The sequence below is a fragment of the Leucoraja erinacea genome, chromosome 29 (assembly GCF_028641065.1).
Source record: "Leucoraja erinacea ecotype New England chromosome 29, Leri_hhj_1, whole genome shotgun sequence".
NCBI classification, from domain to species: domain Eukaryota; kingdom Metazoa; phylum Chordata; class Chondrichthyes; order Rajiformes; family Rajidae; genus Leucoraja; species Leucoraja erinaceus.
Genome location: NC_073405.1, coordinates 20,952,320 through 20,979,187, shown reverse-complemented (window position 1 = coordinate 20,979,187; position 26,868 = coordinate 20,952,320). Strand labels below are relative to the sequence as shown.

Sequence of the window (26,868 nt, the reverse complement as noted above, 5' to 3'; positions counted from 1 at the left end):
TGCCCGCTGAGTTAAAAAGTTCCCATGGTAGACTCACGATACACAGTGTATCGTGAGTCTTGCGTGGGAACTTTTTAACTCAGCGGGCAGGGAGCAGCAGATTGTCGCTCCCTTCAGTTTCACCCCACCTACACCCCTCTGCTTCCCGGCCATGTGTGTGACCCCTTCCCTCCCCTCTCCAGCTCCCCGCCCATTGCACCGGCGTGGGGGGGCTTTGCACTGTCTTCAGCATACAATGCCAGTCACCAGAGACGTCAGGACCAACGGGACACCGACCCCCAGGCCCACTGCAAGCACGGAGATCCCAGAGACCCACAGCCAGCAGCAGCCCAGCCCCATTCCAACTCCAGAGGAAAACTGCAAACTAGCGGGAGACATCAGGACCACCAGGAGCCGCTCCCCGATGGGCCGCTACGGCGACAAGTGGCAGTTCGCCCACAGCCCGAGCTGTGCCCCCTCATCGGGACACCGACCCCCAGGCCCACTGCAAGCACAGAGATCCCAGATCAGCAACTCCAGCCCAGCCCCGCTCCAACTCCAGAGGAACACGCTCCCCGTAGGGGCAGAAGCTGATGGTGTGCAAGGTACGTCTTGTTCTTGGGGTCGCGCAGCTCGGGCTGTGGGCGAACTGCCACTTGTCGCCGTAGCGGCCCATCGGGGAGCGGATTCCTCTGGAGTTGGAGGGGGAGGGGGGTATTGTGCTGTTTGATCGCCCCCTGCTATCCCAGGGACAGGGAGACAAGGACGTTCACCGAGGGCGGCCCACAGAGGTGACAGCGGAACCTCCGGTCGGTCCTCGACGAAAGGGGAACTAAATCCCCATTCATAAAAGAGAAGGTGAGGGTACATTGTGCGGGAGAGTAGGAATCCCAAGACAAAGTTGAGTGAGCGTTCACCGAGGGTGGCCCGCAGAGGTGACAGTGGAACCTCCGGTCGGTCCTGGAAGAAAGGGGAACTAAATCCCCTTCATAAAAGAGAAGTGGAGGGTATATTGCCCGGGAGGGTATATCGCCTACCTGGAAGAAACCGGACATTTTTTCCAGGATGTCGTCTGCACACCAAAGCTCACGTTTGGCGCCAAACGCACGTCGCCAAACGCACGTCGCCTCTGCTGCACACGGATATAAGAGTGTGAAAATGTTGCCTTAGGCCGCCTAAGGGCATGTAGCCCCGCTAGGGTGACATGAGTGCGAGAGGTGATTCAATGCTGCGGTCACATTTACAAATTCAGGAATTCATTCAACACACTGCATTTCATACAGACATTTATTCTGCAAGATAAAACTACATTGAAGACTCAAACTCGCGACCGAGGAACTGCCGGGATCAAGGCGCAAACTCGCGACCTTGCGGATATGAGCCGAGCACTCTACCACTGAGCCAGCCATTAAAATCTACGCTAAAAAATTTCCATTCTGAAGGCTGACAAATTCCGAATTACGAAAAGTGTCTGGTCCCAAGGCTGTCGGATAAAAGGATGTGCACCTGTAGTGTGTTATCAGTCCAAACAGAAAGCAACCAGGCCCCTAACTGGGCTGAAGTTGAGAGCAATATACAAATATGTTCTGTACGTTAAAGACAATCTGCTGGGCGTTTGTATTGCCCCAAGCACACAGCCCTAGGCTGTAATTCACTTCACCAGTGTGCAATATACAAAATATAGTTAATGGAAGTGCACTGGGGAGGGTTTCAACCTTAAACTCTGAAAATCGCCTATGGTTTCAAATGGGTTATTTCATTCACATTATTATTTAATATCATTTGCCCTTCAGCCAAATGTATCTGTATTCAATCTGAAAGGATTTAATCTTAAGTACAAATTGACAATGACCTAACACCTTCCATTATTTTTTAGTGGTGTTGGAGCAATGGAAATTGTTGCTATGGATATGAAAGTTAGCGGCATGTATATTGCGCGGCAACTAAGTTTTGCTGGAGTAACATTCAGAATAGAAGAAATACCTCTTGATGAAAGTTTCAAACTTGTGTACAACAAAGCAGCTGTGCTGGTAAGGAGTTTAACTTATTTCACAAATATTTCACATTTTTGATTTTATAAAGTATAAATTTCAGAATATATTTGGGTAACCATGCTAAAGTGTAGTTGTAATACTTCAAGGTTTAGGTTTATTATTGTCATTTTTACTGAGGTACAATGAAAAGTTTTCTTTTGTGCGCTATCCAAACTGATCAGATATACAGTGCCATCAGTATTTTGTGATTACCAAAACTAGAAAATTTGGAGTGGTTTTCATCTTCATCAAGTAAACTAAAAGATTGAAATCTGCATAATTTAAATTTGATATTTAAATTACATAGAGCAAACAATTACCACCCGACCTGGAAGTTGAAAATTATACTCATAGCGGTGTGCCTGGAACATTTGGCACGACTGAATTGGTATGCTTCATCATTAAGTGGGGGGAAATATTCCACATTCCTGAACAAACCAACTAAACAACAACTATTATAGTTCTGTTTATTAACTAACACTAACTTCCTTCTTATTAATGGGTTATGTTTCAGCTGCACTCGTTGCAGACAATGATTGATTGATCAATGTGGGTGTTCGTTTACTGATTTGAGCTGTGAGTCGTGATATTTTGCACAGCATGTCATCTTCACCAAATGGAAAAACTGACTGGGGCCGAAAATAGATTCAATATGAATTTGAAAGTTGTTTTGGGGCATAACTGGCTTGATTTTCCAAGCACGGGGATTTTGATTGCCTGTCCCGTTGATTCAAAAAGTCGTTCTATTTTCTCTGCGGAAGGTTATTGACTTGGAGGGTGAGGTCATTTTATGATTTTTTGGGTTGACTGTTGTGGGTGAGAGCAGCAGTGCTGTTTTCTGTTTGCCTCATTGTGAGATATATTGACATTTGCAACATAATCTAAAAAATATATTAACATTTTGGTTTTTGAAATCAATTATATAAAGTGAACTGACAAATTGTATTTAACCATTTCCACTGCCCTGCGGCAATGTTTAATGCCAGAGATTATATTAATTGCATGATTTTCCTGTACTTGTAGTAAAGATGAAAGAAAATATGCATGTACGGACCATCGTTAGCTAAATTTAAACCCTGAGGCATTATTATAGTCGTTGCCAGATTGAGAATTCGCAACTAATTTTCCTCAACCTTCTGCCAGGGCTACAACTGTTTCTCAGCTGGTGGGATTGTATTTTCAGTGATGAATTCTATAATTATTTTGCATTGAAAATTCCCATATTCTCTCAATTCAAGTCCAAATATATTTTGTGGTTCTGGTTTGTTCTCAAACAAGAGAGGTTAAGGAGAAACAGCCCAGATACATCAAACTTGAATGTAAAACAAAGGAAACATCAAATTACAAGTTTGTTAGAAACTTACTAATGCCTACATTTTTATTTGTCAGTAGAGAAAGTAAGCATATCGTATATCAGTGTCCCAGAAGTGTGTGACTGCATCTTGCATTATGAAGCAATACTTAATTATTCAATATTTTCATGTTACATTTAAGAACTGTACAAGATATCCATTATCATTTCCAAATTGCAAGAACATGCAACTAAAAATTGCTTGTTGAAGGAATATCTTGAATTAATAAAAGCATATTCTTTCTCAGATTCTTTGGTTTTGGTAATCATGTAGAAATCACTTGACTTCACATCAAGACTATTGATGGCAAAGATAGTGCAAAATAGTATGTGTTGTTCTGTTCCTGAAATAAAGCAAACAATTTTTATGTGTATTTATATTTTTACTTTAATTAAATGGGTTTTCTTTTTTTAGTGGGCTGAAGCAATGAATATATTTCAACATGCAGCAGAATTAATTGGTTTGGAGTCCAGAAAATCGCTCTGGGGACAATTTTGGTCTGCACATCAACGCTTCTTCAAGTATTTATGTATTGCTGCCAAAGTTAGACGTTTAGTAGACATCGGCAGACAAGAAATGCAGAAAGGCAAGGTGAGGGCACTTTCTTTTTCAAGTTGTCTCATTGTTTAATGTAAATTGCACATGATAATGATTGACTTCTATTTTTGGTGCAGTGTTGGAACCTTTAAATTATGTTTATGTAAATGTTTCCATAGACATTTTTATGCATAGCACCAATAGTGAATGGACAGAAGAGAATCAAAATGACCAAGATATGTCGCTCTGCATGGTAGAATTATGCCAATAAATCAGTTCAAATGAAATCAATTCTTCCTCACTAAGAGTGTCTACAGATGTTGATGTACCATGTGATTTGTACAGGAAATCTTATTGACACAAATGGATATGGTTTTGTAATTGATGGAGAATCCAGTAAATGCATGGATGTGTGCTTCTCCTGAATAATATGAAAATGGGCCTTTCATTGGCTGTATTTTGTAACGTTTGTGGACTATAACTTTGCTACATATTCTACTTTTAACATAGAAGATAATCAATATTTAATTACATTTTGCTTACGCATGGGGACACAGTAGTTTATTTTATTTAGTTTAGGTTATTTATTATCACATGCATCGAGGTACAGTGAAAAGCTTTTGTCGCGTTCTAACCAGTCTGTAAAAAGACAATACATGATTACAATCAAGCCTTTTCACAGATGAATGCTAACGTTCATGCTAAGATCAATAACGTTTAGTGCAAGAAAAAGCCAGTGCAATCCGATCAAAGATAGTTCGAGGGTCTCCAATGAAGTAGGTAGCAGTTCAGGACTGTTCTCTAGGTGTTCAGTTGCCTAGTAGGATTCCTGCTTCATGAACATTGTAGATACTATTCATATTATCTCTGTGAATGTAGGGATACAAGTACCCATTCAATTGTTCATGCTCAGTTCATTATTTAGTTAGGCTACAGCCGATCTGCACCACATCAATTCATTGGCCTTTTATTCCTACATCTTCAATCCCTCACCTCACAAAAATAGATCTCAGTCTGGAGGATTCAAATAAATGCATCAGAGGCCTTCCAAAGAATAGATCCAGTCCTGTGCTTCTCTGAAGGAGCTTCGAACTAATGGATACACATTGGGCAGGAACAACTGGAATGGCTTGTCTACATTGCGGACTTGCCTACATTGCCTGCATTGTGGTCTGTGGAGTCCACTTGCCTACATTGAGGACTGTGGGGAGTGACTTTAAATGTGCGGACAATCTTCACCATGACCTAATTACACTTTATTGTCTGTCCATTCCAGTGTGTTGTTATAGGATTGCAGTCCACAGGTGAAGCACGGACACGAGAAGTACTTGATGAGAAAGATGGTCATCTTAGCCAATTTGTATCTGCTGCTGAGTAAGTTAAAGATGCCTAGCTGATTCGATGACTATAATGTTTGCTGGATTAAACAGATTCAGTTTGGGTAGATGTTGTGGCTATCTGGTTGCATTTTTGACGTAGTTTCAACAAGTTATAAAACAATATAATGCTTTTAGTTTAAAATTCAAGACATTTAACAACAGTAAAATATAATGTGTTGTATTGTATATAAGTTAATATATTTTATTTTTATTGTGCAGAAGTTACTTAATGTTAATTTGACATAAAATGGTCAGTTTACCCACAGTGATTCTCTTCTGAAAGTTGCAGTTACGTATACTAGCATGTAACTAAAATTGACCTTTGCAATAATATTTACATAAGCAGATCTGAATGCTAAAGCTAGCATGTTTATAAATAACTGTGACCTTTAAACAAGTTTTTTAAAGTTCTCAGAATTTACAGGTTGTAACATTTTGAAGTTATATTCTCCGACCGTGTGATTTCCATAAAGTTACTAAATAGTAGTAATTTGGACAGACCAAGCCCAAGAATTGATTCTTCCTCATAATAAATTACCTAATACGACCCAGTTCAGCGATATTAAACCGTTATCGGTGTCAATGCACTGGAATAAGCATGAACATTTTGGCAAAATTTCCATTTCTGCTCATAAGCCAACAGCAGCCTTGTGCATGTGAGAGGTTGTAAATCCAGATCAAAATTAAACATCAGTGCAGCTCCCTCACACACAGATAGTCATTTGTCATCACCCACTAGGTCACCCATGAAAAATGGTTACTCAGTGATGGGTGTCAGTTAGTTTCCAGGAAATGTCATTACTACTGAAAACACCAGTTTGGAAGAATCCCTTCTGAGCTCTGAGAACCAGGTTTCAAATCAAACTTGGACAGTTCGATGTGATCAAGCTATAATTAGCGCCCAAAGCTTAATTTGTGTCACAGTGTCTATGCATTTCTTTTAACTTGTTATCAATGGAGAAAGCAGCTCACTTGAATGGTATTCTATCAATGAAATTGTACAATTATTCCCTACACATCCTTCCGATGGGCTTCTCCTAAATCTGGGATCTCTACCCTCATCAAATTAAAATGGGGGGACTATATATAAACATAGCTGTAATTTCTACATGGTGAAACCAACATGTATAAAAATGGCCTTTAATAAAATCTGACAATGTGCACTTTAACCACATGTGATTTTTTTTCTATTACAAATCTCGTTGTGAAGTACAGAGGCAAATAAATAAATGATGGGTCTTTGTCCCAAACATTATGGAGGGCACTGTATATGATTTGAAGATAAATCGGAGTCTTGTGCTGTTAACTTGCTTCTGCTGGACCAATTTCATAGGAGTGCACAGCAGAGATTGGTCATTTTCGACTGAGGAATTTAAAATGAAGAAGAGAATTTATATATATTTTTTTATTTAACAGTTTATGTTTTTCATCGTGACTTCATTTTATTTGATATGTATTATTAATAAATCAATTTTAAATTAAAATTCTAACAGGATCAACTTTTGCTTTCCCCTTGCAGAGGCGTCTTTAAGTCACTAATTCGGAAGCACTTTCCTTCAACAAAGAGAAAGAAAGAAAAGGGAGCTGGGACGAAAAGGAAACGTAAGATAACATTACAGATATTTTTTTCTGGGTAAAAATATAGATTGTGGTGAATTTGTCCTTCTTTGTTCATTGGCTGCAATGTGACCCTACTTTCCACTAATATGTGATTAGCAAGTTTAGGCTCAGAGTAACTAACACTGAAGAAACCAAAAAAGCCTTATTTTGTTGGGATGGTGGTCCTAACATTTGGGACAGATGCGAACTGTGCCGGAATTCTGCTCTCTTTTTTTTGGCTATTTTATATTGCTGCAGAGGAAATCATGGCTGGATCTTCTGCCTACAAGAAGAAGTTTTCAAGTGAAATCCAAATATTTTGATCACACTGCATTGTTAACACAATATTTAGTTTAGTGATACTGTGTGGAAACAGGCCCTTCGGCCCACAGTGTCCACACTGACCAGTGATCCCCCTACATTAGCACTATCCTACACACTAGGGACAATTTACAACCAAAGCCAATTAACCTACGAACTGGTACATCTTTGAAATGTGGGAGGAAACTGGAGCACCTGGAAAAAGCTCACATGGTCCCAGGGAAAATGTGCAAACTCCACACAGACCGCACCCACAGTCAGGATCGAACCCAGGTCTCTGGCGCTGAAAGGCAGCTACTCTTCCACTGTGCCGCCACACCCTGAAATTTCTTTCAATGGAATTTGAATATGCATTATCTGTATCTTGTCATGACTCAGCAGCAGGAATTTTAATGTTTCTCTGGCTCAGGGTTCCTTTGAACTCTTACATTAATTGAGTGACTGTTTGCCAATCAACATGACATCACTTCAAATACAGTAAACTAGCCACTTATGTCTAATTTGCATTAAAGTACCTGCAAGCTCAAACAATTTATGTAAGATTGTTATAAATGGAGTATTTCAAATAAGTCTGCATTAACAGTATATCTTGCTTCATTTCTAGTTTACCAAATTTACAAACAAGGAACTGCAGGTGCTGGTTTAAAAAATAAAAGGCACAAAGTGTTGGAGTAACTCACTGGTTCAAGGCTGCATCTCTGGAAAAGGATCCAGACCCAGAACATCACTGACGCATGTTCTTCAGAGATGTTGCCTGATCCACTGATCAGTTACTCCAGCACTTTGTTATTTTTCTTTTACAAATTTTAGACTGTCCCATAATTTGTATGGGGTAGAAATATCACCACTATGCGAGATAAATCGATCAGTTGCTCAACACTTTAACTCCCCCTCCCATTCCCACACTGATCTTTTTGTCCTGGGCCTCCTCCATTGTCAGAGTGATGCCTAGCATGAATTGGAGGAACAGCGCCTCATATTTCGCTTGCACCCCAGCGGTATGAACATTGACTTCTCTAACTTCGTAGCCCTTGCTTTCCCTCTCCACCCCTTCCCTCTTCCCAGTTCTCCTATCAGTCTTACTGTTTCCGACTACATTTTATCTCTGTACCGCCCACAACCCTGACATCAGCCTGAAGAAGGGTCTCGACCCGAAACATCACCCATTCCTTCTCTCCAGCGATGCTGCCTGTCCCGCTGAGTTACTCCAGCATTTTGTGTCTTATCTAAAATAGACCAGCAATGGAGTGTCAGCAGTGTTTTAGTTAAATGATTTTCTGTTCTTGTGACATAACAGTTTTGCGCTAATATTGGTTATAAACTATATCCTTGCTTAAATATTTCCCCGTAGGAAAACAACGAGCCCGGCACTCGAAACAAGTTCGAAATGTTCAGGATTGCAACTATTTAAATAGTGATTTCAGCAGCTGTGATTCTGAGGTTGATACTGACAGTGATTTAAACTCATCACCTGCATCTGCCATAGAAATATCTGAAGAGGCTGATGTCATTGCTGTGGATCTTCCCTTTAATGGTTTTCTATCTATGGAAAAAGGTACTACCTAGTGTAATAATTTCCCAAGAATGGATCGTGGAAATCATTAGTCAAATACGGTTTACAGTCTTGACTTTCAGTGCATTGAAATTGTGTTCCCATGCAATGTTAGAAGATTATAAGGCAAGCAGTTATCCACAGGACCAGAGGAAGGGAGAATCGTGCCAAGCAATTGTTTTAATCCGTCAAGCCTGGAAGTTCATCGTCATGCCTTTTCAATTGAGATACAATGTATATGGCATGGCAGGTCTAAAGAAAAGAAAACACAAAATAACTTTATATCAAAATTCACAGAGGACTTTGAATCAAGTGATTTTGTAAAAGTGATATCCTTTAAAATATTAGCTTGAATACATTGCATGTTTCGTGCAGGCAAGTTAATCAACCAAATTTACATTGAAAATAACAAGTCTCTGAAATAAAAATAATTGCTCTCCAGTATGGAGATACAAGGAAATAAAGATGCTGGAACCTCCAGTATGATTGGTGAGAAGAAAATGTGGGGGGAAATGGTAACCATTCTGATATCAAAAATCAATCGATTGAAAAAATAAAAAAATGCCGGGATTTATCCTTCCCTTATCCTCCAGCACTGACTCCCGACCAAAGCTCTCACGAGCACAAGATAAGCTGATCATCAGGATTCAATTTCCAGCACTGTCTGGCCAAAGGGAGCACATTTATTTGTAGAATTTAGATCCTAGAGAAGGACTTTGCAGAAATAGGCCCCTTGGCTCACAATGTCCAAGCCAAAGATGATGCCATGACCTCAATCTGAAGAAGACCCATGACCCGAAACGTCACCCATCCTGTTTCTCCAGAGATGCTGCATAACCCGCTGAGTTACTCCAGTACTTTGTATCTTATCTTCAGCATCAGGGATAAAGCAGATTTAAGCATTGCCTCTGATAGTTCAGTATTAATAGATTGCAATGTATACCTTTATTGTTACTGACTTGCCTCCAACCCTGGTAAATTATTTGTTTTAACGAACAGAAATGTTGGCTATTTACCTATTTACATTACTTCTTATGGAATGCAATTTTCTGAATGCCGTTCTTGGAGCAAGAGTAATGTAAATGTTCAAACATTCTGAGTGATCTTGCATGATTTTGATTGATTGATGAATTATTTTTCATCAGCAGCAACACTAGAATTTGTGGAAAAACTGAAAGGGGATCTGCTGGCAGAGGTTGAAATACTCGGCAAAGAACTACCTCTAAATACACTGGATGAACTAATTGACTTGTTCGGTGGTCCTGACTATGTGGCTGAGGTAATTTATTAAGACTGCTCATGGCTGAAGTTGCCTTTGTATTTGTTCTATGTGATTATAGAGCCTTTGTATTTGCTCTATAAGTGATTACATGCTATGGTACCAGAACACACAAACCCAGAATGTACACTACTCACTTGCAACGACAGCAATACTATAGATGATTTGCTTGGGAGGAGAAAATGTATTGCATTTTGTTTGGGCATCATATCCTTCAAAGTAGCACAGGGCGGCACAGTGCCGCAGCATGAGAGCTCCTGCCTCATAGCGCCAAAGACCCAGGTTCGATCCTGTCTACAGGTGCTGGCTGTGCAGAGTTTGTACGTTCTCCCTGTGACCGCGTGAGTTTTCTCCAGGTGCTTCAGCTTCCTCCCACATTCCAAAGATGTGCAGATTTGTAGGTTACATCGCTTCTGTAAATTGCCCCTACTGTGTAGGATGTTAACGTGGGATAACATAGAACTATTGTACAGGTGATCAATGGTCAACATGCACTTGGTGGGCCGGAGGGCCTGTTTCCATGCTGTATTTCTAAACTCTAAAAACAAACCAGCAGGTCATTATTCATCACTAGTCCTGCATACAGACACCTAACGACACCAATAATTAATCAATATTTTCAAGAAAGGAGGAAGAAAATTAGGCAGATTTAATCATAGTTTTCCCCCTTTTTGTATTTTTTTTATTAGCTGTTCCGCGAGATTGAAAGATCAGTCATTTAACTAACCTGTCGTCTATACACAATCAATTGGATCACTGAAAAGCAATCAGGACCAGGATGCCAAGCTGTCTGTCTTTCCTTTTCCATTGATGCTGATGTCTACTGCTTCAGCTGTGTTGCTTGGCTACCTGGTGTCATAAGTGGATGACCCTGTGGATTGGATGGAGAATTAGGGACACATTATGTAAATTTAACTCGTGGCATTTGGTTTCTCATTCAAATGTTCAGTCTAATATGTACCAGTGGCATTGAAAACAACCGGAAAAGGGGAACCGTGGTGGAGACTCAAACAGCTCATTTTAGGCGAAAGGTCCAAGAAATATACCCATTCTTTGTGGGTCCCCATAATTTCAGAAGCCAGTCTCCAGACAATTCAGTTACAGCTGAGAGCAGCCAAGGCGAAAGGACCAGACATCAGTCCATACTCAAGAGTCAAACTGTTTCAGTTTGGTTTTGACACTGCCATTCACCTGATGATGACCTAGGCATTAATCATCATAGTAATCCTGTGGTTAAAGCAGGACAAGTCCATACCAACAAACTGTGCAACAATCCAGTCAGTCCTAGTCGCTTATCCCTTAGTCCTGCAGATCATGTTCAGTTACATATGGGTTCTGGGAATGTATGATCATGTTAACATTTGCTGTATGTGTAAATCGTTAATTTTAATAGATGACTGGAAGAAAGGGTCGTGTTGTTCGCAAACCAGATGGCTCAGTTTGTTACGAGTCCAGAGCAGAACAAAATCTGACCATTGACCACATAAATTTAAAGGAAAAGGAGCGATTCATGAATGGGGATAAGGTAGGTTTGTTTCTCACTGTCGGTAAATAGATATCCAGTAAATATTAGTAAATAGATATCCATCGTGATGGATATGAGTGATGAGGAGTCTAATCCCAACTTGTTTCAATACCAAGGTGGCACTGTGGGGGCGGCACGGTGATGCAGCGGTCGAGTTGTTGCCTTACAGGCAGCAACGGGTTCAGTCCTGACTACGGGTGCTATCTGTACAGAGTGTGTACGTTCTCCCCATGCTTTTGTGTGGGGTTTTCCAACATTTCCGGTTTCCTCCCACACTCCAAAGATGTACAGGTGTTTAGGTTCATTTGGCTTTGGTAAAAAATCATTTTCGCCAGTGTGCAGGTTAGTGCAGGATACGGAGATCACTGGTCGGCGCAGCCTTGAGCCGAAGTGCCTGTTCCCGCACTGTATCTTTAAACCAAACTAAACTCAACCAGCCTAGTGTATCTCCGCAATGTTAACCATACCACAACCTGCACATTGGAGAAATGTCTCAGTGCCCATTGATACAGTGTATAGATTCTTCTGATGAAGTTGATTATGGGGAAAATACAACACATGTAACAGTTGATAACAGTACATCTGAGTTAATTAATAAATATTCTTTTACATCTGTCAAGTTGGTGGCCATCATCTCAGAAGCAGCCAGTTCAGGAATTTCACTGCAGGCTGACAAAAGAATAAGGAACCAGCGGAGGAGAGTGCATATGACCCTGGAATTGCCTTGGAGTGCAGACCGTGCGATTCAACAGTTTGGTAAGGCTTGCTCACACTTGGCTATCTGTAGCAGTAACAAGCCCCAATATCAACAAATTTAATATTTTTCTTTATTATGTTTAAAACCAAAGACATTTTTGTCTGAAGTAGATATTAATTAACCTTGTGCACTATCATTAAGTAACAATTTGGATCAAAAAATGTTTTCTCAGATGATAAGTGTTGATTTGTAGCCCTTGTAATAATAATGGCCTCACTCCATGTCAGGTTATATAGAGTTTATTAGGAATAAGCAACACAAATTCTCACTTGAGAGTTCACTTTAAGACTAACGGAATGTAGCAGACCGCGACGCTAACAAGCTAGTGGGCGTAACTACAAATGCATGACTGATAGCATGAGCCACTAATCTATATCCCCCCCCTCTTAAAGAATCAATAACAATGTATAACTAAGCAAAGCAAATATCACAACCGATGACAGCCGTGTGTAAAGTTAAACATAGTCTGGACACTTCACGACCGGCCTGCAAACACGACCGGCACGTGTACGATAGAGGCCATCTCCATTCTGTTTCTCCGGGGACATAGCTGGTGATGTTACCGCCGTGGGGGAGTGGACCAACGCCTCTGGAGTAGAAGCAGGAGACTGTGGCGCAGGTGAAGATGAAACAGATAGAGGAACTGTCACAGGCATGGATGATTGTTGTGCTGGCAAGAGCATGCGAGGGTCACTAGATGCAAATTGAAATGAACTTGTACGATCCGGATAATAAGGAGGAGGGCTTGGCTCCTTCACAGGCAGAAGATGTTGTCTGTTTCGTCGGTAGTGCCGCCATCGGCTCTAACAATGTACAAGCGTGGCTCTGAAGCGGGACCAGAAACCACCCCAATACGGTCACGGTCTTTGTCAGTTTGTAAGCGGACCACCTGTCCTTTGGTCAATGGTGGCAGTTGCCTACTCGTCTTGTCAAACCATTTCTTTTGAACGTCACGCTTCTGTTGCAACCTGGATTGAATCTCTTCAGGAGGAAAGACATGTGGGATTAACGTTTGCTCTGCTACGGGCAACGGGGTAGGGGTGCCTTGACAATAATCGTTGAGCAGGTGAACCCAAGGCAGGGTCACGGGAAATGTTGCGTAAGTTGAGCAAATCTAGGAATACGTCAGATTTAGCCCTGTGAGAGCTCTCCATGAGTTGTTTTGCACTTCTGACAGCCCGTTCAGCCAGCCCGTTCAGCCTGACTGGATACTCAGGGCTGCTAGTGATGTGAAAATTCTGGTCTCCATTCGTATCCCACTTCTGACACCATATTGATTTGTAGTCCTTGTAATAATAATGGCCTCACACGATGTCAGGTTATATAGAGTTTATTCGGAATAAGCAACACAAGTTCTCACTTGAGTGTTCACTTTAACACTAACGTAATGCAGCAGACCGCGACGCTAACAAGCTAGTGGGCGTAACTACAAATGCATGACTCATAGCATGAGCCACTAATCTACAGTAAGATATCCAGTTTGAAAGTCTGTCCAAGTTAAACGATTATCCATGGGCCAGAGAATAGTAGTTTACCAGCAACAACCCTGACATTTGTAATCCTTGTTTATCCTAATTAAGTAAACACTTAATAAAAGTTTTATTCCATTTTCGTGGTTCAAGCAGAATACATATTGTTACTTTCTGATGTCAAACATAAGAACATAACAACTAGGAGCAGGAGTTGCTTATATGACCCTTAAGCATTGGCCTCATCCCCACTTTAACGCCGACTACCCAATGTTCTTCATTCTTTGACATTACCCATGGAGAGCCTTAACCTTTTGGCATTAGTTAGTAAATGTATGAGAGTTATCACATCAAATACTGACCTTTTAAACAATTTGTGAACAGTGTTATCCCAAGGTATGAATGCAATTGAATTTATGATTCTTGCATGAACTTCTTTTACTTTATCTTTTTCAGGTCGTACTCATAGGTCAAATCAGGTGTCAGCTCCAGAATATATATTCCTCATCTCTGAACTTGCAGGAGAAAGGAGATTTGCCTCCATTGTTGCAAAACGCTTAGAGAGTCTGGTAATATATTTTTTCTTCTTCAGTGCATTAATTACCCCTTTGCAGGTTCACTTATGGTTATAAGTGTTTTACAGCTTGTTCTCAGCAAAACTGAAACTGGATCTAGACTCTAGCGGAAACCACTTTTTAAACATTTTTAAAAGCAGTGGAGTTGCTGCCTCACATCGCCAGAGATCCGGGTTCGATCCTTACTGTATGGAGTTTGTCTGTGTGTAGTTTGTCCCCGTGACCTACGTGGGTTTTCTCCAGTTGTTCTGGTTTTCTCCCCACACTCCAAAGCCATACACTTTTGTAGGATAATTGGCGTCGGTAAAATTGTAAATTGTTCCTAATGTGTGTCGGTTAGTCCAAGTGTGCAGGGATTGCTGGTCGGCGTGGACTCGGTGGGCCGTAAGGCCAGTTTCCTCGTTGTATCTCTAAACTAAACTAAACTATCACCTCTCATTTAATAACTATGGGCAGATCCTTCCTCTCCTTGGAGTGGCAATCTGCAGTATTTTTCTTATATTAAAAAAAAAGAATTGGTGGCACATTAGTGACTTAGACTGTACCTAAAATAACGTGCAGAGAGATGTTCATCGTTCTTGTGAGAATTCACCACCAGTGTTTCATGTTTTAATCATGTTTCATTATACTTTTCAAATCAATATATCAGTAATCCAGACAATGTTTGGCATCCAGTGCCTTTTCTGTAGTTAACTATTCAGATTATTAAGTATGAAATCTGTCAACTGTGCAAGACTTCCAATCCCTGAATATCGCTAGACTGTTTATGAGAGAACTACACGTTCTTATTTCCTGCCATCAACATTTTCTCTCTGTCCTGAACATGATGCCACATTAAACTAATCTCCTATGCCTGCACATAGACATGGAAAAGTACAACGCAGGAATCTAAAAGCTTCTGAAACATCAGTATTGTATCTGCTTCTGCCACCACCACCAATGTTAAAGCTTTCCAGCCCACATCACTCTGTAAAAGAAAACCGCCCTGCATATGTCCTTTAAAGCTTTCCCCCCTCTGACCTTAAAGCCATGCAGTCTAGTCTTTGACATTTACACCCTGGGAAAAACATTTGACTGGCTACATGTGATTAATTTAGAATAAAGAGGTTTAAAGTTCAAAACGTATTACATCATCGACATTGCTTAAAGCTATTTTGACAGTATTTGAATTGCAAATCTCTTCCTTTGTTAGGGTGCTTTGACACATGGTGATCGGAGGGCAACAGAATCCAGAGACCTCAGCAAATATAATTTTGATAATAAGGTAATATCTTCATTTCACTGCCATAATTTATTTAACCCAAGGAAGTGTAAATCTGGCTAATGAACCAACCAAGAATTAAGTTTGGGCATATGTGCTCCAGAGTGATTTTGAGGTAATGAGTCCCCGCCCACCCTTTTTCTTCCTCTGGCTTCACAATTTGCACTACCTCTATACTTATCTCTCACCTTTTGCCTTTTCATCTCTGGACTTTATCCATCTGTCTATCAAACCCCCCCTCATCTATATCTACCTATCACTTACCAGGCTTTGTCCTGCATTCCCACACTGACCTTTCTGTCCCAGGCCTCCTCTGCTGGCGGAGTGAGGCCTAATGCAAATTGGAGGAGCAGCACCTCATATTTTGCTTGGGCAGCTTAGAACCCAGTGGTATGAATATTTATTTATCTAACTTCAAGTAACCCTTGCTTTCCCTCTCCATCCCGCCCCAAAGTAGTTCTCCGACAGGTCTCTCTCTATCTCTATCTCTCTCTCTCTCACTCTCTCTCCCCTCTGATTTTTTTTCTTAATTGTTGAGATGGTACAGGAGGATTTAAGAGGAGGAAAGATTAAAGATTTTTTTAACAAACTGCTTGTCACAAAATTAGGATTCAATTTTCGTATCAAATCCACATTGGTTGCACAATGTTAAACCAACCTCAGAAACCTCATTTTGAAATTTACGCTGGAATATTTTTTTCTGATTATATTTTTCCTTCCTTACAGTATGGAACCAGGGCATTGGATAAAGTTATTAAAACCATATTAGGCCAGGTTGAGAATAAAGTGCAACCACCAAAAGATTATGTTGGAGGCCCAATTAATTTTATTGAAGGTAAAATATTCGTTTGAGATTTGCATGTAGTGTTAACAGTCCATTAACATTTAATCAAATATAAGTTTTTTGTATTCAAAATGCATTATTTAGAAACATGCTTGTTAATACATCAGTATTAGTAAACTATGATTTACATCAAAAATAAAGTAAATGAAGCAATGAAGACATTATCTTTATATGTTAATAACATCCAGCTTTCTGTAAAATATGATGTTCAGCCAAGAAATTATCACGTTGCATATCTTTTACAGACATGAGGATCGGATTGATGGCTGTGGGAATATTCTGCAAAGAAAACCGCTATGGATACGTAAATGTGGAGAAAGGTGAGAAATAAATAAATGATTTTTAATCTTCGCTTGAGTGGTGTTCTACATACAGATCATATTTACATTACATTCACTTTTTTTTTAAAGTCTATAGTTGATTATGGTTGGGGATATACAGTGTTTAAAAACCCAATGGTTGCTGGGAAGTTGTTCTTGAACCTGAAGGTCATGGTTCTCAAACTCTCGTATCTTCTTCCCGATGATTGTAATGAGCTGAGTGCATTGCTAGGGTGGTGCAGTGTTTGGTGATATCAGCTGCCTTTTTGAGGAAGTATTTGGTTGGTGTTGATGCAATTTACTAAGAAATAATATTTGAACTAAGACGTTGCAATCATTTATATCTTAAAAATAATCTTCCTCCGTAAAACGCTTTAATTAGACAGTAATTAGTTTTATTTTCCACAATATTAATTATTTGGAGTCAGATACTGACACATGAAGGAGACACTATCATATGAAACTTATGAAAATATACATGCTGATTGACTGAGAAACATCTGGCAGCTTCTCCCACCACTAACAAAATGGTCTGCTTCCCCAAATGTTCCCCCAGAGTCGTGGCAACAATGGGGTTAATTCCAAACTCTGAGAGACTCGCAGATAATCTGAGAGATTCAACATGGACCAATTTATAAAGAAGCTTGCTCTATTGTTTTACGAGGTGATTTAAACTCTGTAGTGAAACTATGCTAACGGGCGCTTTATGTTTGCTTTCAGACTGCAGCATCACAAAATTCCTGAATCGAATTCTCGGGCTCGAGGTTCACAAGCAAAATGCACTTTTTCAATATTTTACCGACACGTTTGATTATCTTATTGAGAAGGACAAAAAAGAAGGAAAATATGACATGGGAATTCTAGGTATGAAGAAGAGTTTATTAACATGAAGGTTTTACCCAAAATGTTCTAATTTGCCTCACACTTTACATCCATACGTTGTGACAAGTTGGTAAAGTTTGACAAATCAAATGAATCTATATATGTTGCACCACTCTAATTTAATATTGATCATTTAAATTACATTTCCTCCATGAAAATGTTGACATGCATGTGAATCGCTTGTGTTTGAGATTGAATCGACAAGGGCTTGCTGGTTTATTCAATCACAATTAACCAATATAAATAGAATACATTGCACTTAATACAGGTGCACTTAATACCTGAATAACAGAAAATCAAAACTGGTCTCCTGATTTGACATCCTTAATTACATTAAGGACAAGTCAAAAGTCAAAGTGTTTGATTGTCACATGTACCCACAACAGAATAATGACATTTCTACTTGCTGCAGCTTTACAGGCCTATTCACACAACAACACAAAAATAAATGGACAAGTTCATATGTCACAGGAGCGGGATTAGGCCATTTGGCCCATTGAATCTACTCCGTCATTCAATCAAGGCTGATCTATCTTTCCTTCTCAATCTCATTCTGCACCTACACCCCTCTGCACACCGGCCAATTGTGAGAACCTCTCAATCCCTCTTTAATCCCCCCCAATGCACGGCGCGGGGCTTTGCACTGTCTTAACGTCGGCGAATGCAGTCAAAGCAATGGTTAGTAAGGTACGTCTTGTTCTTGGGGTTGCAGATGAATAGCGCAGCTCGCAAAGTGATGTCTGCAACCTAACCCCCTTGTACAGGAGCTGAGACGTTGGGGGGTGTGGAGACGTCAGGACCAAAAAACCTGACTGCAAGCTGCTGATCCCAGAGACTCACTGTTCTTGAAACTCTAGGCCAGCCCCGTTCCAACTCAGAGGCTCCCGGGTTGTGTATGAGGGGGCGCAGCTCGGGATTGGTGCGAACTGCCAACTTGTCTTTGTATGATATCGGGCTGTCTTTTCGAAGAAGCGGGGTCTTGTTGGTGACTCCGGCCACCCCCCTGGACAGGATTGAGAGGTGGATCACCAGGAGCTCCCCGATGGACCGCTACGGCGGGCAAGTGGCAGTCCACCACAGCCCGAGCTGCACCCCCTCATCAGGACACCGACCCCCAGGCCCACTGCAAGCACGGAGATCCCAGATCAGCAACTCCAGCCCAGTCAGTATGCTCTGTACCACGTAATTTGGCAACATACCGATCCCCCTCAATGTTCTAAGGAAATAGGGGGCGCTGATGCGTTTTCCTTGTGATTTACATGTTGAGTTTAGTGCATTGAATACTTTTATTGAGCATTTTTTTCCCCATTTGATCAGATCTAGCTCCAGGAGTGGAAGAGATATATGAAGAACGGCAAGAAGTATTCTTAACACCAGGGCATCCACAGGATGGGCAAGTGGTGCTCTATAAGGTAAATCATGCTTCTGTTGATTATATAACCACAAGCCATTTTTCAGATTTGAAGGTCAATTGCTCTTAGCAAATAATATGCTTGAAATAGTTCCATAAATTAAACGAGTAGAACTTTTTTTTCACCAAGCAAAAAGTGCAGACTATGCTTGAAAAGTCAACTAAAGCAAAAAAAGATGGAAATGCTCCGTCGGCCAGGGAACATCAGTGGAGAGAGAAACAGTTCAGGCTTTCAGTTATTTAAGTAATTTATCTGAAAAAGTAACTTTTCACCTTTTGCTTATCAAGATTCTATCTTTCACCACCCTTAAATATATAAAGACTCCGCTTTTTGGAGGAAGAGATTTACAAAGACTCAGATTTTCCGTAACTTTGTCTGAAATTGGCAATGCCCTATTACACAATTCTACCTTCTCCCACCAGAGGAACCGGCCTCTACACTTACGATCTCTCATCGTCATGCACATTTCATTCATTTCCTTCTCACAACATTTCCAGTGGTAAATCTTGTCTGCATCTTCTCCAATGCCTCCTCCGCATGCTTCCTGTAATGGGATGACCAGAACTGCAAACAACGCTCCAAATTGATATAACCAAAGTCCAATATAACTGGAACATGACTTACTGACTCTTATACTCAATGCCCAAACGATGATGACAAGCATACCATACAACATTCTATCTAATTGTGTTGGTCACTTTCAGGGAAATGTGGATTTAGAGCCCAACATCCCTCTGTATATCCATGCAGTTAAAGATCTTGCCATTAACTATAGGTTCTCTCATTACATTTGACCCGCCAATGTGCGACACCTCATCATTTTCAGATTAACCTCCATCTGCCTTCTCCACCCATTTCTGTAACTGATTATATCACACTGTATACTTTAAATGCCTTCCTCGCTATCAATTGCAGTTAATTGATTTTGTTTTATGCAGATAAGTGTGGATCGAGGCATGCCCTGGGAAGAGGCATATCAGAAGTCACTCACCCTGACTGGAGACAATGATGGCTTTTACATTTCACACAAGGTGAGTAGCACATTTTGTCTCTGCATTACCATGTGCCATATCCTAAAACTTTCAGCCAAGTGAGTTAGCTGAGATGAGATTTCTATCTGAAGCATAGATTCTGTGTGGCAGAGTAAAGAACGGGTCAACACAGCTACCTTGTATTTAAAACACACTCTTTTACTGCAAGATTATTTATATGTTTTTAAAATGACCTTTCAGTGTTTGTTTAAATCAAGTCCACTTTCTGCGAGGCCGCCAAAGTTTTAGCCTTTATTCCGTCATTTCAGTGGCTTCATTTGAGAGAAGCTACTCTCAATCATCAGCAAAAGTGATGGAAGATAGTGTATGATAGTAACATCAAAGGACTCTCACGCTGCTGTTGCTGCTCACTAAGCCCCATTTGGGTTTCACCAGAACCAAACTTCATCATAACATCAATACAGGGGTGAATTTCAGAGATGACGATAATTGGCTTCAACACTGGGCACCGTTTGACTGAGGATAGCTTCAAGACGCTCTACTGTAAAGGAAGTGGAAGGCCATCACAGAGCAAACACTCCAGTGGTTGGAGTCGTACCTCACGCAGTGGAAGATGGTTGTCATTGTTGGAATTCAATCATCTCAGTTCCCAGGCATCATTGCACTAGTTCTTCGGGGGTTGTTCTAGGCCTATCCATTTTCAGTGATTTCATCCTTTCATTATAAGTTCAGCAGTGGGAATATTCATTGATGATTATGCAATGAGACAGTCCAGTCCTGCACAAAGCAAGACCTGGAGAACGTTCTGGCATGGGCCTATAAGTGGCAATTAATACATATGTCACATATGTTTCTGACTTTGACCATTTCTGACAAGAGACAGTCTAACCATGATCCCTTGACATTTCATGGTGCATTACCATGCAGTGTGCCCCACCATCAGTATCCTGGGATCATCATTAACCAACAGCTCAATTGGATCAGGCACATGAATATCCATCTCATGATCACAAGAGTAGGCTGGAGATCCTGCAGCAAATGTTTCACCTCGTGACACCCACCGGCCTCTCCATTATCTACAAAGTGCAAGTCAGATGTGTGATGGAATGCGTTCGTCTGAAGCTCGTTATGTGGGAGAAAGCAGCCCAAATGATTGACACCCAACTACTACCTTAAACATTAATTCCATCCATCGCTGGCTTTCAATGGCTGCAGTGTTTGTCATGTACAAAGCACCCTGCCGATGCTAGCCTTGGCTACCCTGACTATACTAAACAAGGTTCTCCAGCACATGGGAACACCATGGCCTGCAGGCATGCCATCATGTTGCACAACATCCTGATTTGGAAGTATATTGTTGGTTCTTCATCGTTACTGGTGCAAATCTTGGAATTGCCTATCCAACAGCGCTGCCGTGAATATCCACTCTCGAGGATCAGCAATGACTGGAGAAGGGAGCAAACCACCCTATTCTCATGGGAAGTGATGGGTAATAAATGCTGACTTGTCAAAAATGCCAAATCCCCAAAATTTGATTTTTATTTTTTTTTAAAGCACTTCCTGCAAAGAATAGAATACTGTGGCTACAAACTATTCAGAGGATAGGACTGGAGCCATTAATTCATGGCACCATTCTTCAGGCTGCAAATTCATGAGATCCGTTGGGGCTGGATGGGTTTGTAATATCTTCCATCTAATTCCATCCTGCTCTCTTCTTGCCTTCACCAATTCCCACGATGTTGGCCATGGAGTTACTAAGATGTCTGATTGTGGCAATGCTGACAAGTGGACTCACTGAAGCAAAACTTTATTTCCAGGGTCTTGTTGTGAGCAGCTTTCAGATGTTTCTTCAAGGAATAGTGGTTAGCGTGTTCACTGCCCAGAAAGTATGGAGCAGCAAATGACATGAATGTGTTGGGATGTATTTGTAGTACATTGCTTAAAATTTCAAAGCATTTTTATCAAGTAAAATGTATTACATTTCTAATTCTTCAAACATACTGCCTTGGAACTTCCTTCTTACCAATTGCTTTTCTGTTACAGCTTAGAGGGAATGAGCCGTTTGCACTTTTGGCTGAGCAAATTACTGTGAAGAATTATGTGTTGTACAAACCAAATATTGGAAAACAAATACAACCAGAAAGTTTTGATAACTTGCGAAGGAAATACAAACAAGTAAGTATTATAATGACAAGATTTATGTTAGTTTAGAGATATGTGGCGAGGAAACAGGGTCTTCGGCCCAGCAATTCCCCGCCGACCAGCGATCACCCATATATTATGTTTGATCCTACGTACTAGAGACAATTTGCAGAAGCCTCCAATTAACCTAGAAAACGGCACGTCTTTGGAATGTGGGAGCAAACCAGAGCACCAGAGAAAACCCATGTGGTCACAGGAAGAACGGACAACCTGCATACAGACAGCACCCATAGTCAGGATCGAACCCGGGTCTCTGGCGCTGAAAGGCTGCAACTCCACCGCTGCGCCACTGTGCCGCCTCAATTCTGGTGTATTGATTACAAACACAAAACAATGAAGACCACTGAATATTCTTCATTACTTAGTGTACGTGCATGCTAACATTCTGTGTTTTCTGTGCAAGCCCCCCTCCCCACCCTATAGACCTTGTGATCTGTTTGTACTACGACATTTTGTAGTCACACTCTGATTAAATAATAATTTGCCTTTTGATTTTTCCTTAACCTCTCATTTCCCACTGTATACTCCACTTCAAAACTTCTTGTCCACTCACTTAGATATCTGTATTTCCTTGCAGGCGTTTTGTGTCCTTATAACTAAGCTCACCCTCACCCACTTTTTGTACAACCAGCAAATCTGACTGCAATACACACAGTCCCAGGATGTATGTCTTGCTTTGAAACAACAAGACTGACTGATACAGTAACGTATGCCAGGCTGACTGGTGGACTGAAATGGCATCTCCAACACCAAGGTTGATAGAATGGAATCAGTCCTTTCTAATCATAAGAGTGGGATTGTCCTTACACTGGAAGAGAAGATAACATTTATTTATTGGTACTTATTGATTTATTTTGTCTATTTAAGGTCAATCCAGAAGAGGCCAAAGAATTTTGGGGAAACCTGTATAATTTTGCTTTCCAGAAATGCAGTCATGCAGCTTGGTAAGACTTTGTCGCTGAATAACTTCAGTGATTCATTTCCCTTGTATAAGAATCCCTCTGAAGCTTAATATAGCTGATTGGTAAAACTGTGTGGGTCAAATATTTTGAGATGCATATCATGGCGATATGTTACATTACACCCATAAAGTTTTAAAAATAACTAGAACTTATGATGTGCAAGAATGTAGTTCTGTAAAGAACATTGCCACTGTTCTTTACATGCAAAACAATTTTAATTTTTGTAAAAGAATGTTTCAAATTCATTGTGGATGTGCATTGTTGACATTTCATATTTGTAGTGGAACAGTGGTACAGATTTATAAATCTCCTCGGAGGAATTTCCAGAGAGTGGCAAATCTGTGGAATTCATTGCCACAAACAGCACCAGAGGCCAAGTCAATAGGTATTTTTAAAGCAGAGATTGATGGGTTCTTAATTAGTAAGGGCATCAAAGATTACGGGGAGAAGGCAGAAAAATGGGGTTGAAAAGGAAAAGTAGATCAGCCATGATCAAATGGCGGAGTAGACTTGAGGAGCCGAATGCCTAATTCTGCTCCTATGTCCTATGTCTAAAATTGGAGTGTCTCTTTGAGGTTGTCTGAGCTTTTAGCAAAGACACATCTAGCTTTGGAAAACCAAATCACCATAATCAAATTGCTGCCTTGTAGGATATTTTAACCCATCATCTATCTTCCTGATATACCATGTCGGAAAGGGTTCGTGATGTTTGTATGCTGCAATGTTGCAACTTTTCATTGGTGTATTTGTTCCTTTATTTCTTTAATTTTCCTTTTTTTTTAATGAATGTTGATATTCATTTTATTGGATGATGTTGACTCTATGTAGCAATCTATTTTCCCACTAATTTAAAATGTACCTATAATAAGCAAATCAAAAGGGGCTGAATTATAGTGGCTGGAGTTATGACTACCAACCCCATAGTTATTACATCTTTACTCTGGATGTGAGTAGTTTTCTGATCGGTGGTCGGCGCGGACTCGGTGGGCCGAAGAGCCCGTTTTCGCGTTGTATAACTAAACTAAACTTTGCCTGTCAATGATTATCTGGAAATGAAACCTCCTCACTACTCTCTGTGCTGCTGTTGCCATTCCATTTGAACTCATCTTATAGATCTGATGGATGTGGAGGAATACAATGTTGTGTTCAACATCAGAACATGGACGTGTCTTTTCAGGTCTTTTTTTTATTTTAACTGAGTTATAAATTAATTTAATTAGTTAAAATACGGCATATAGAAATGTCATGGTTTTTAAGCCAGCTCTTGTGGCATCATAAGACACAGTGCAAGAACCTCAGCCCAGTTTACGTGTCCTTGAAATGGCTCGCAGTTTGGGGTGGGTTATGACTATTTGAATGGCTCTTGAAAACTACAGAATGGGAAGGCAAATGCAAGAAAAGCGCAGGACTGAAGTAAGTATTCACGTGTTCCCATATATTTTCCAGGAATGGGAAGTGTAAGATCGTGCAACAGGGGAAGGAGTGTTTTCAAGGCATGCGGCTGCGTCATTACTACATGTTGTGTGGAGCTTTATTACGGGTTTGGAACAAAGTGGGAAACATTATGTCCGAAGTTACGAGTTCCAGTCACTTACAAATTGTGCGTCTGAAAACCAAGGAGCAGAAAAAGCAAGTTGGTAAGTAAAAGTTTTATTTTTCTCAATCAAATCTAGTTCTAACAGATGTTCAGTGGAGAAAATTGTTCTTTCAACTTGCCCCTAAGTAGAGCAGTTAATCATAATTTTAGCTGTTCATAGAAACATAGAAAATAGGTGCAGGAGTAGGCCATTCGGCCCTTCGAGCCAGCACCGCCATTCAACGTGATCATGGCTGATCATGTTGAATCAGTACCCCGTTCTGACTTTTTCAGTACCCCGTTCTGGCTTTTCAAAATCATTCCCCCATAGCCCTTGATTTCCTTAGCCCTAAGAGCTAAATCTTATTTTATTGTAATAAATTGGCATCAGGTTTTATTGTGCATGTTCTCAATTCATTATTGTCTTTATTCTGGTACAAGGTGTTGATGAAATTAAAAATCTACTAAAATTATTACTTTAGTGTATGCCAAGCATTTACAGTGATTTTTTTTTAAAAAGTGAACTTGGTGTAATTGAAGTCAGTGATTTTGTCTGTCAGTAAACATTATATACTGCATATCTGTAATAAGTGATAAACTCAAGAACAAAGCTAATCCTTTGTCATGAACATTGTGCTTGTCGTGAAGATTAAAACTGCAATTTACAATTCATGATGCGCAGTATGAACCTCATCTACTTTATCTGGTGGTTTGATATCCCTTCATTCTGCCTCATTTAAAATAGGCTGACAGGTTTTGTAATCATTTTCAAAAAGCATTATACAAAAGGGTTAAGGATTTGGATTATCATGCAGTAGCCACATTTAAACTGGAGCCTTTTACGATTAGAGTTTTTTCTTTATACGCTGTATTACAGACGGAATGTTTCCAGTGCCTTGAATCTGAAACACTAACTCTGTTAATTAATTTCCAAATGTCACACATTTTAAAGTTTTCATTAGGAATTACAATTTTCTTTAACATAATTTGATATTTTGCAGCAAATGATTTAAATAAACTGAGTCTATACCCTGTCTATGAGAAGGGGCCCAGAACTTGATTCTGGCAAGATTCAGCCGTTCCTCTGCTGAGGGCAGGCACTAACACCCAGCAGCAAATAGCTGAAGGTCTTGCCCTTCCTGGCCTCTTGGCATCCAAGACAAATCCACCTTCCCAACAATTAGACACCTCCTACCCAATGGGGTTTCAGCTCCCTGTAGAAATTAGGCTTGTTTGTTTATGATTGTCACGTGTACCGAGATATATTGAAAAGCTTTTGCTTGCGTACTATCCAGTTAAAAAAATACTATACATGAAACCAATTAGGCTGCCCACAGTGCAAATACAAAGGATAAAGGGTACAACATTTAGTGCAAAGATATAACATTGAAGTCCGACAATCGGATTAAAAGTTCAGAGGGCTCCAATCTTTGCAGCTTAACTGTTAACCACTTCTGACAAAGAATCTTTAGACCTGGAACTCTGTTTCACTTCCCACATTGTAAACCTGCTGACTATTCGCAGCATTTTCTGTTTTTATTTTATTTTTTCATTATTTGCTAATTTTTTGATTTTCAGTTTTAGTTTTGGATGTTTTTAGGTTAGTTTATTGTCGCATGTACTGAGCTACAATGAAAAGCTTTTTGTTGCGTGCTAACCAGTCAGCAGAAAGACAATACATGATTGCAATCAATCCATTTACAGTGTATAGATACATGATAAGGGAATAACGTTTAGTGCTAGGAAAAGCCAGCAAAATCTGGTCAAGGATAGTCCGAGGGACATTAAAGAGGTAGATAGTAGTTCAGCACTGCTCTCTGGTTATGGTAGGATGATTCAGTTGCCTGATAACAGCAGGGCATTAACAGCCACCTGAATCTGGTGGATGACGATGTTGATTTATTTTTATTTGCCAGTCTTGGCTTTCCCAACAAACCACTTGTCAAGCCTCTTCTGTGGCCACATATTACACCCACATTCATTGCGTTGATGAACGGCAGTGAATAATTTGGCAATTGCCTGAGTTTTCTCTGTCCTGGACCTCAAATTTGAACTCATGG

The 26,868-nt window shown here is 40.3% G+C and overlaps 1 protein-coding gene across 7 annotated transcripts in view; it reads left to right on the top strand.

Moving 5' to 3' along the window:
• Window positions 1-26,868, top strand: part of LOC129711309 (protein strawberry notch homolog 2-like) — a 135,210-nt gene that overhangs the window by 104,198 nt on the left and 4,144 nt on the right. For 6 of the 7 annotated variants that reach the window (XM_055658867.1, XM_055658869.1, XM_055658872.1 and 3 more), the window contains 18 exons: window positions 1,856-2,009; window positions 3,779-3,955; window positions 5,178-5,275; window positions 6,800-6,882; window positions 8,552-8,755; window positions 9,898-10,031; window positions 11,425-11,556; window positions 12,177-12,312; window positions 14,239-14,351; window positions 15,550-15,621; window positions 16,345-16,453; window positions 16,708-16,782; window positions 17,503-17,646; window positions 18,982-19,076; window positions 20,015-20,107; window positions 22,112-22,243; window positions 23,138-23,214; window positions 24,679-24,869. In XM_055658867.1, the coding sequence (XP_055514842.1) occupies window positions 1,856-2,009; window positions 3,779-3,955; window positions 5,178-5,275; window positions 6,800-6,882; window positions 8,552-8,755; window positions 9,898-10,031; window positions 11,425-11,556; window positions 12,177-12,312; window positions 14,239-14,351; window positions 15,550-15,621; window positions 16,345-16,453; window positions 16,708-16,782; window positions 17,503-17,646; window positions 18,982-19,076; window positions 20,015-20,107; window positions 22,112-22,243; window positions 23,138-23,214; window positions 24,679-24,869 (2,219 nt within the window). The remainder of the gene's footprint in view (window positions 1-1,855; window positions 2,010-3,778; window positions 3,956-5,177; window positions 5,276-6,799; window positions 6,883-8,551; window positions 8,756-9,897; window positions 10,032-11,424; window positions 11,557-12,176; window positions 12,313-14,238; window positions 14,352-15,549; window positions 15,622-16,344; window positions 16,454-16,707; window positions 16,783-17,502; window positions 17,647-18,981; window positions 19,077-20,014; window positions 20,108-22,111; window positions 22,244-23,137; window positions 23,215-24,678; window positions 24,870-26,868) is intronic. The other variant, XM_055658870.1, reaches the window with a different exon arrangement.